The following is a 10936-nucleotide window of genomic DNA, read 5'->3' on the forward strand; positions in this document are numbered from 1 at the left end:
TATCGTTTGCGCGTAGCTTGGTTCAATGTTCGCCAGAGGGCGCTCTTTAAGTTCCGTTAAGTAAGAGTTTCACGTAATCTGCACAAAACTGAAAGCTAGAGTTTATATGAGGTCTGTAGTAGCAAAGGCCGTTATCTCATAATGGCCATCCTAATGTTCTAAATAACCTGTGTAAATATTCCGTAAACATCTAATCGCTACACATTTCTTTAAAAGAGCGGAATCCGCGTAAACATAGTGCTAAACGTTGGACTACGCTGTTATTTAACATCTGCTCTCACCTTGGTAGTCCATGGGCACAGAAATGGCACATCGGGCATTAAAATTACTGTCTGGTAAGTTGGTTTCGTTCTGTGTCTTCATCGTCGGAGTTTATAACTACTGCGGATTATATATGAATGTAGGCAAGCATATGTTATCCATTATGCTGATGAAATACGCTGCCTGTTCAATATATATTATCAATAGTTCCCCTATGTCATCTCTATTCCGTTAACATAGCACAGTCCAACCTAGACTAATAATAGTTTCGATATATATGCGAGCAAAAAAATTAAATGATCCCCTTTTACATTGCATCATTTAAGCAATGAACATTGATGTCTAAGAATGCGGCCAAGTTATATACCAATGGATTCTCGAAGGTCATTATCCCGTGATAAATTTCTCTTCATAGTTAAGATTTAATTAAGAGGCAGACAACGCATCTAAATTAGAGTAACATGAAATTGCTTCTGTGTACCAAATGAAAGTATATTTGCTATTATTCAAGAGTGATCTAGGCGCGTATATAAAGATGGCAATTAGAATGAATGGTCAGTCATTATGTATCAAGAATACTTGATGCAGGACTTGATGCAATAATTTGAGTTAGGGATATTTTTGGACTGACCTCTTACCCGCCGGTAACACCATTTTCTCAGCTTCTTTAGTCGAGTCATTATTGTCACTTATAATTATTGCTTTTCTTTTTAATCTGTGTGTCGATAAACCAGGCTTCCAGGCGTACACTGGTGCTGCGCAGACGCGCTGTTTGGCGTTTCTGAAGCAGACGAATCCGCCAGACATACAGACGCACACGGGTCAGAAGTACGACGAAAATGATTTCAGAAATTGCAGGTTAGTGGACATCAGTTGATCTTGTACGAAAAAGCACATTTAGTACGTATGTGATCAATAAAACTTAACCCATCATGAACACGTACAAGCAGATATTCCTTTATCGATGGTCGTTGAGCTACGTCACATTCAGTCTGCACACGTATGTTTTCACAACCGAATGAACGCGAGCACATAGGGTAATTTCTAAGAATCGCGTTACATCAGGCCATCCGCAAAAATGTTCATTCCACAATAGACGTTCATGACATATTTTGCCCGACACTTACACATTTTTCGAAACACGTTAGTCGAAACACATTAGAACACATTTTAGTTATGCAAAAACATCCAACAATGGAACCATTGCGTGATATAAAGATTGAAAGACAATATAAGACCCGTCAAAGGATGCAACTTTTATTATGGGACAATAAGTGGCGATGGACGTGTAGATTTCTCACCTAAAGCGGTCGGTGCTTGGTGTAATGACAGTATAGCAGCCTTTTGTAATGATTGGAACAACTTTTCGTTCAAGCTTACTACTCAGTACCTCAACGGCATAGTCTTCGCTATCGTCGACTCTGGTTTCATTTGAGTTAACAGACAAATAGACTAACACACACCCACTCACCCACTTGCGAGCCTAACAGTGAGAGCGTCCGGGATTAGTTTGTAGTGCGGTCAGTTTTGGCGGTCAATGAGATGTTTCGGGTTAGTGGCTAGTTAATTTTCGCAATATGATTTCATAAAGCGTCTCGCTTTACACTGGAGGCTGGCTGATACGATTGACGGGGGTAGCAGGTATTGGTGTTGACCCCTAGATTAAGTAGGGCTGTGTAGTGTGCCATTCGGCAGTCAAGGATCAGAGCTAACCGTACGTTACACTCTTGTTTATTTTCCAATTATATGTTTAGGTCGAGAGGGTCTGAGAGGTTTAGTGAGAAAGTCTAATGTGATTACATGTATAGTAGAAACTTTCAACTCAGTAGGTATTAAAGGCACTAGATGATGTCATTCGGTCATAATGACTTTCGTCAAAGTAAACTTGAAAAATATGAGTGTTGGTAATGATATCCTCCGGAGGATAATTCATTAAAGATGAATTCCTGTAGGAGCGTTTATCAAAAGATGCGTTTTCCGCTATTTCAGCGGCGTCAGACTAATTAGTTTTTTGGTCGATTTCACTGATTTAATCCTTTATTTGATAAAATTTAATCCGCGTTACACCTAATCTAACATGAAATGTAGTTCGATTACGAACCCTGTTGGTGCAAACTCTCCTATCCTGCAGCACGAACTCCATTATCTTCCTACGCTGATTTTACTTCCTAGATTCAGTCAATTTATTAGCCACAATTAAGCAATCGCAGTTACCCTTCTGCACGAAAGTCGTTCATCCATTGTTTCAATAACGTTCCTGCCATGCTGCAGTTATCTTTTCAACCTGTTCTAATACTTGATTCGTGTTACCCTAAACCATTTTACATCTATTTTTGTTTATCGAGGTCTGGTTGCAGTCCTCCGGCATCTCTGTTGTACTAATCCTATCACTCCGTTATAACTATATGGTTACAGTAGTCATTTTCCTGATTTAGTTTACTTCTTACTTTGCATCAATGGTTTCGTTACCTTGGTATAATTATTCTGATAGCTATTAAAGTGAACGCAATTTCGTTACTATGCTACACTTAATCGGCTGCCGTACTCTACTATTTGAGATTTGTTTACAAAAAAAATTTGAAAACTGTTTACAAAATTTCCAGTATAAACCCAAGTAACCTTCAATTTATCTGTAGATTTAAGCAGACCTCTGGCCCTACATGAACACTCGTCGAAAACATTATTCCACCTAGACCCCGTATTTTTCTAAAATTATTCTGTTCTCCTGTTAGAACGCCGTGGCAATTTCGGTATTAAGATATATTTGTCGCGTTTCCCCCATGTAAATTAACCTAGAAGGATGTGTGTATTCGGCCAATCGAAGAATATGAACAACAGGCCAAAATGGTTCATATTCGTTATATTTAAAAAATTAAACAAATTCGCGTCACGAACCTTTATAAAAGCATTTTTTTAGAAAAAGTATCCAAGTTTAAATTAAAGTATGAAATGAACAATACCGAAAATGTAGTTCATTTATTATAAATTGCGTGTAGTTCAGAAAAAAAAAATCATCGTTGTACATTTCGGTAGTAGAAGTGAATGAAATTGAAAATCCAACATTGCGCCATTTTTATAGACCTTGAGAAAGAATATCATTTTTAATATAGAATTCATATATAGACAAATTATCAACCCTTGTCACGCAAATCGCAAAATGCAAATTCGCATTACACTCTATGGTTTTCCTCGGAAAAAATATTTACTCAATGGGAATGAACTGTATGCCGGGATAATTCGTATTTCATCGACCTTTTTGCAAATGAACCAAAGATAATGTTTTCTCGTAAAAAAGATACTAGCCTTATAAAAAAAATAGTCGCACACTTAGAAAATATGAACTGAGACGGGTCATATTGTATCAACAATGAAACATTTAGACAGAAAGCACCATATCACTAACTAATCGCAATTAATTTAATGCATTGTTGAGCCTATTTTATTTAGTCTTATTATTTAGTAAACAACTTCTTCTCTCAACGGTTATTACAGCGCACAACGAGTTTGCTCAGACATAAATTCAGTCCGTGACACTTTATGAGAAAAGGAAACTCATGTAGGGGAAAGTGTTAATCCAATTGGCCCCTTCTTACGCACTAAGACTCAAGCGATCCATAATAGGTCTGCTCAAACCGACCACTCCACATTTGACTCAGATAGACTGACAATGACGCGCATACAAACAAGGATACAATTTTAGTAGCACACAAAATAACAAGATAAAGCCCTGACAAATCCATAATACTATCCTTTCAGAGAACTGTGTCTACGTGCTTGACCTAATAACCTGGGAAATATGTTTGTACGTTCTAAAAAATACGCTATCTCCGCAAAGGAAATTGTGTAAAAAATTAATGAAACGAGAGATAGCTCACGATTGTAAGGTTGAAAACACGGTGAATGGGGCAGAACATTTAGCAATTAAATGCATATAACCACTATCTGAATTTATCATTATTTTTACGATGAAATATGGAGTTTCTCCCACATAGCTATGACTATTTTTGCGACTTGTAATCAACACAAATAGAAACATAGTTAATAAAACGTCTATAATTCGCACCAACGAGCCATCCGACTAAAAAAATGGAATGTACGAGCTGTTCATGTTCTCGTCTATTGTCGAGTTATGTGTCTACATTGGTAAGCAGTTCTGAGCAACGTCCAACCATTGTGGTTAATTCAAGTTTTTGTGCCTCTTCATTATTTACCGCATCAAGCTTTAAAGATCTACCTAAAGAAATCCAACAACAAGCAGAGACAAGTTTATCCACTGTGTAAACAGAAAGCCGTATAAAAAAGCCAAATCTCAGAACTTTTACTTACTTTCAGTTTTTACATTCGTTACTTCATCGCTTTATCGGTTCTTTCGTACTTAAGCTCTTCAGCATTGTTTAGGCGTCACAAGAAAGCCTTGTCTTGGTTCTCTGTCCTGTCATGGCTAAATTGCGTCGGTTTTCACAGAATTGAGTACTACTAACTAGTAAGAGTACGCGCTAATAAATCAGGTTTTCCATCACTCACCACATTCACTTACCTCAATTCAATTAAACGTGTCACCGTTTACTTTGTGTACTTTTCAATTTACTTTTCAATTTCAATTTAGTTTGTGCTGATCTTTATACCTTTATCTAGACACGTATTGCGAACTATTCTATAAAAGCCAGTTCTTATTAGTAATCACTTAAATACACTAAATAATATTTAGTGTCGTTTGGCAAACATTTTTCATAATATTTATACCATTCTCTACTACGGAAGAAGTACCTCAGCTGTACTGAGTTCGTACGATGTAGAACTTTAGGAAGACAAACTGCTTATTCGCACGCTGCGCTTTTTTAGTCCCGTGAGTAACAGATATAATAGCTTATCGTTTGTTTCCTTGTTGCTGTATACTAAGGTTTGTGGATAAATCGAAGCTTGTGAACAAGCATCATGCTATTAAATTGATTGCGGAAGTCCCGGCTGTCGGTATCGAAGCTCGCTCGGTATATTGTAGTGGCGGTGACGCGGCCCTTGGTCACCCCAAGGTAAGCTTTTTGACCGAACAAGTGAACTGTAAAATATTAGCTAATTCCAAGAAGATGCGATACTTCGTAAATATCGCAATCATATCGATTAAATTTTACGTTTTTTTTAATTTTCACTCTAAGTAGGTTTTGCTTAGAACTTGTAAATCAAATAAAGCTAACTGGAAAACACAGTATTGTTTGCGTAAAGACTTAAAATATTTCCGTTAAAGGTGTACATCAACCTGGATCCGCCTGGAGAGCACACTTGCCTTTACTGTGGATTGCGGTATTTTCAAAAGTCCCCCAAACACCACCATTAAATATAGCGAATGAGAATCAATTAAATTTGCATAAGAATATTTAATAACCTGGAGATACTAAAAACGTATAGTCACAAAAGGCGATCAAGATAGCGTTTAAGCTTGAGTGATAATGAAACCTTAGATACGTGAAAATAAAAGCTGTTGAAATTATTTTTATTCCTTTTCATTTTTGTTATCTCTCCCTCAATTTAGTATTTCATAAGTATAAAAAGCGTAAGTAACTTATGAGGTAAAAACTTAGTATTATTCCTCAAACATATAGTTTTATATACAACGAATCTTTGAGAATATTAAACTTAGCTGCTTTTTGTGAACAGTTACCTTCCGTTTATAGAGCCAATTTTGGAGTTTTTCTAACACTAGTTTTAATCACTTTAACCGATTAACACTGATTTTAATTTTCTGCCAAAAGTTAGGTATGAATTCAGAGTTTTGTAATGGAAATGGTATCGGAAAGTTTAACTACAACTCTTATCTTCGGGGGGTGGGAGGGCTTCTGTTAGACAGGTTGTTAGGAATTTCATGACTGCATTAATCCGAAACCAATAATACTCTAAAATGCTCGCTTCAAGGAATACTAAAAAAAACTTGGAGCTATAGCGAATAACAATTCGTTATGATCGGAATTTTAGTGATTATTTAGTATCTTAATACTTAGCGAGCTCCCTCCAAAATTAAAAACGTCTTTTCTTTGTCCAAAACTTTATTGCCAGTTTCCATATGGCTTTCCAGAAATTTGACGAAGATTTCCTTGAAGTAAACCGAACGATGCTTAATTAGGTTGGATCTAAAATGTTCATAAATATATCAAAATAAGGAAAAGTGCCACTTCTGATGATTTGGATTTTTCTTATACAGAAGCTAGCGACTCTTTTGTCAAAGGAGATGATCTGTCGCCAATTGGGTCGTCATTTACATTTATGAAATGCCGCTGTTGGATACCGTCGTTTCAAACCATGTTTTTATTGGAACTTTTAATAGCCTAAAATTTAACCTCGCTGATTTTTTTTGATGTGCCTTACCTGGGTATTACGTTAATTAGGTTTACACTTTGCAACATAACTTAGCGCACAGTTACTACTGAAAAATTATTTGCGAATTAAAGAATAAATAAGATGAAAATCATTAGTAAAATGTTTAGGTCTCGAATAAAAGCTGTAAGCTTAAGCCTAGTAGTCTTAAAATGGACAACTTGTTACAAACCTTCCATAATGCAGACTGGGACGTCTCAAACTGCGTTTTGAAACAGCAAGACTTTTACTTAAGCCTGCCGGCGTGCAAAATAAGACGGAGGCGCCCAGATAGACTTCAAGCAGGCTTATGCAAGCAGCTCTTCAACAAACCATAGCTTATATTTTTAAAGAATTGAACATGAGAAATCAAGAAAAGCTTTTTTTGAGACACGTCAGACATACGCGCCTTTGGATATAATTAACATTATCCCAACGCGAAGTAGTTATGCGGCACATGCATGTTCTTTTTACCTCCAGATATTAAATCGATCAAGACTTCCAAAAAGTCTTCGAGGTGTTAAAGGATATGGGACGTGCAACATAATCTTCGGGTTAATTTTTTGTAGATATGTTTTTATAATTACGTAAGTTATATTGTATGACTTTTGTGACGAACGTTTTTAATACCGACAGAAACCTGTAAAATAATAACACAATAGTTATAACTCATAAGAACAGTAAGAGAGGTGGTTGGTGAGAGCTACTGTATACGGTAAGTCGTTCAATGCGCGCAGGCATTAAAAATAGCAGTTAAGCGCCTCACTGGTTTTTGTCCAGCGACAATATACATAAAACAACGTATTACCGTTAACATTACCGTAAATAAAATCAATCTATGCTCAGTCAACAACGGCGTAGCACAATTTGTGAGTTTTCCTTCATAGCTAACTACAGAATCACTCTAGGAAAGCACTGCTTGCATAGGAAGAAAACTATACGAACTTACGGCAACTAAGTTTTCCCACACAGGGAAAACCTCCTGAAGTCACTTTTCTATTAAACATTCTTCTATATTACACCCCTGTACATTAAACAAATAATATCGCTACAGGGAAATTGTCAAATCATGTTGACGACACACTATAAATATGATAACAATTTTGCAAAGAAAAAGAGCAATTCATGCATAAAAATCTGCTTGAAAGTATGGGAACTGCCTTCATTAAAACTTTACTTGTGTGACATTCCTCCGCTTTCCCATCTGAATGTTAGGGAAACTTGTGTCCTGCTTTAGTCGGATACAGGAGCATCCATTTTCGTCCAGTCGTTACCAAGTCCTATTATTCAAATACTATTATAAGAAAATCTCCCTCTTTTTTTCGAATTCGTTTTTCTCCCAGTCATTTTCACTATATCCATTGCTTGGGCGCATATGACCTGGTGCTGGATTAAACTGGCGACAAGCTTTATCCTCATACTGACTGAAAGAGTCCAGTCCTCTGGGAGCGGCTCAAGGGCTGGGTAACAGAATCGAAAACACAATTATGATTCTGTATCACATGTCATGCATGTGATGACTTTTTCAACCTCTCTTATACAGTCGCGTGCCCAGTTAGGCTTATGTCAAGTCGTCGTTAGCCATGCCATGATTCCTGCTAAACCGGGCTAGAGATGAGACGACGAGCCCGTCCACCTGTAAAATCCTCCACTAAGGTCTCCAATCCTATCGGTGTTTGCTCATCCTTTCCTACTACTGCATCGTTTATTAGCTCAATTCTCCGTTTGATCAACTTTAACTACGGTGCCAGTCATGCTAAAGCAATTTCGACTCTTTTCGAACATTGGCTTTAGCAACCTTTATTGCTAGAAATATCCGCAAAGCGTTTTTCTTCCTACTTCTGTCTTACCGTCGGGTAGATTTTTGCTAGGCTATTTGCTACCTAATTCTATTATTTGTTGTCACATTATTATTCAGCTTCTTGCGTTCTGAGCCAGCTCGTCGATGTGGAGGCTTCTGGTGGAACCTCGATCCCCGGTAACGTTCAGGTACCTAACTGATTCTTCCATCTCTAACTCTACATTATTTACCTTTATGGGTTTTATACCCAATCAACACCCTCGCTTCAGTCCTTCGCGAGGTAAGTTGTAGCCCATGTGCCTCGATCAATTCGATCGCTTTTTTACAGCGCTCTGTGCTTTGCTTCAGAAACTACCTTTTTTTCACGCTATGACAATGATAGCTGTATTACCTGGGTTTGCTTTTATTTGCACTCGTAAGTTAAAAAGTTCCAGGATGATACTATTAACTATTTCACGGCGATGGGCGAAGTATCGATACCTGGAGACACGGCGAATTTTGTTTCCTCATAAAGGACGGACTTGTTGCTAAGGTATGAAACGATTCACACGCGTCTCACCCGCCAATTTAAAAAATTGGGAGCGTTGCGCACATTCTTTTAAATAATCACACGTAATTCCATTGACCATTAGTTATTATTTTGCTTTTTAGTTCTCTGCAAAACCTTACTATTTTTTTTTTAGTTTTAGTAAACCAGCTTCTAAAAATACTGTACTGAGCATCCCACAGCGCATTTTATCGTTAATCTTCTATCTATAATACAATGGCCTCAAAAGCTTCTTTAATTTTATCTAGCAGGCAGGTTGGGCAATAATGTCCGGACTATACGACGAAAGTCTTCCTCGCTACCTAATGGGAGCCAAGAAAACTTTTTCCCACTACGGTGGAATTTCTTCCTGAACCTTTTTGTCCACCATGCCTTTAAAAACTTCTAGCTTTTCTTTAGAAAGGACCCGCCGCCTCGGCCGGCACTATGAACAGCCCGGTTGCCTTAGTTAAATGACTGGGAGATGAATCTTTTAATCACCGTTGGAATTTGTCTTTGAGATATCAGGATGACTTTTTAAGCTTACATGTTATTTATTAAACTAGTAGGGTGGGTTGGAAACAGTATGTTAATAGTGTACTTTTGTGATTTGTGCGTTCGCGTCGGCCGTGGCCTTCCCAGCTTACCCATGATTATCCTGTAGAGTCTTGGTTTAGTTTTTTTTTTATGTCTTCCCTAAACGTTTTATCTTCTAGTTGGTGGGAGGCGTACCTTTGCCGTGCCTGCGCCTGCTCATAGCTTTGGTGTATTTTATCCATGCTTTATCCATGCGAAGCTTTCTACAAGATGTTTGCCGTCTACCAGTATTTGTCAGAAGGTCTGCTGAATGCTCTACACCTCTGTGCAGCCACAGTTGTACGTAGCTCCTTGTGTTAACTAGTCTCTGTATGAGGGCTTATTTTTGAAATTTTTTTTTTCACAAACGTTGTGAAAAATATCATTTATTTCGACGCCGTGCTTTAGACGGCTAAGCCTATTGTTGACTTCTGTGCTTAACCTTCTGTGCACGACCTGCGTGGATAGAGAAAGTTATTATTACGGGTTTGCAGCTATTGAAAATATTGGACACTAATGCAAAAATTAAGATGAAGTAATCCTAGATGAAGTAGAATAGGTGTTTTTCTAAAGTTAAACTGTTCGCTCTCTTCAGGCATTGCTTTTTATTTAAACTAAATTTTGTTTAGATGCTCACTAATTTTATTAATTTACGAACCTTATCATCGTTAGAAAAAAATCGACCAATGTTGCTCGAATTAAGTTTTTTATTCTTTGGTGCGCCAATCCGCAATCCGTTCTCGTTTTGCTTTGTCAACAAACCTCTGGTTGCATTTAAGGCCCTACGCTCTGTATAAGTGACCTACTTAGAACCAGAAGTCACCCTTACTATTTTTAATAATTGTTCGATTTAGCAAGAAGAGCTAAAGTTATATTTGCATACTATAATATTTATTTTTGTTACATTTTTGTTGTTGGTCGATGTAGCTTAGAGTGTCTCTTGTTTTGTCTCTCAGCTTCAATGTTTTTGTTAGACGTGTATCTATGTAACTTTTGCTTGCACCCGTTCACATAGATCTTTTTGTTACATGCATGTTTGTTTTTGTCAATGTTGACTTTTTTTTTTTTAGATCCTTCAGTTGATTGCCATATTATTGTTTTGCTACTTGTATTTTTCTTGTATGTCACTTGTATGAATAATTATAATTACTATTTGATTACTTTTGCTGCTGCTGCTTCATCATCAGACCAACATCATATTATTAACACACCACTGGTGTTATTATCAATATATAGTAAACTTAGTTCTAGCAAACTCTGTTCTGATGATATTTACCACATCATCATTTAGCTGTTTCTTCAACCTTATTATCTATTAAGGACTATACTGTAAACTTCTATTCTCATATCAGATTTTGGTTCCATTTAATGCGGTGCCAATATGTCACCCTGCTGCCTAGTAATATCTACATAATAAAGACATATTA

General features: G+C 37.1%; 2 protein-coding genes across 3 annotated transcripts in view; one reads left to right on the forward strand and one right to left on the reverse strand.

Annotated features, from left to right (window-relative positions):
- The window catches only part of LOC111271978 (caspase-1), a 31104-nt gene extending 26985 nt beyond the window's left edge, over positions 1–4119 (reverse strand). Inside the window, exon 1 of one of the 2 annotated variants that reach the window (XM_022853074.2) lies at positions 1563–4119. Coding sequence is in view for 1 of the 2 variants with exons in the window: in XM_022853061.2 (XP_022708796.1) it covers positions 893–941 (49 nt within the window). In the remaining variant the exon portion in view is untranslated. Of the gene's footprint in view, positions 1–892; positions 1002–1562 lie in introns of those variants that run through there. The other variant, XM_022853061.2, reaches the window with a different exon arrangement.
- ND-13A (NADH dehydrogenase (ubiquinone) 13 kDa A subunit) lies at positions 66–5746 on the forward strand. Its single transcript, XM_022853078.2, has 4 exons — positions 66–335; positions 996–1119; positions 5162–5291; positions 5504–5746. Exons 1-4 carry the CDS (start codon positions 293–295, stop codon positions 5591–5593), a joined length of 387 nt encoding a protein of 128 aa, XP_022708813.1. The 5' UTR covers positions 66–292; the 3' UTR covers positions 5594–5746.
- The last annotated feature ends 5190 nt before the right edge of the window (positions 5747–10936 follow it).

This window comes from Varroa jacobsoni, unplaced genomic scaffold (genome assembly GCF_002532875.2).
Source record: "Varroa jacobsoni isolate VJ856 unplaced genomic scaffold, vjacob_1.0 contig01342, whole genome shotgun sequence".
Classification (NCBI taxonomy): domain Eukaryota; kingdom Metazoa; phylum Arthropoda; class Arachnida; order Mesostigmata; family Varroidae; genus Varroa; species Varroa jacobsoni.

Coding starts and splice junctions, on each gene's coding strand:
- ND-13A (XM_022853078.2), top strand. CDS start 293: ATGGGCACAGAAATGGCACATCGGGCATTAAAATTACTGTCTG. Junction 336..995: donor GGCATTAAAATTACTGTCTG/GTAAGTTGGTTT, acceptor TCGATAAACCAG/GCTTCCAGGCGTACACTGGT. Junction 5,292..5,503: donor CGGCCCTTGGTCACCCCAAG/GTAAGCTTTTTG, acceptor TTTCCGTTAAAG/GTGTACATCAACCTGGATCC.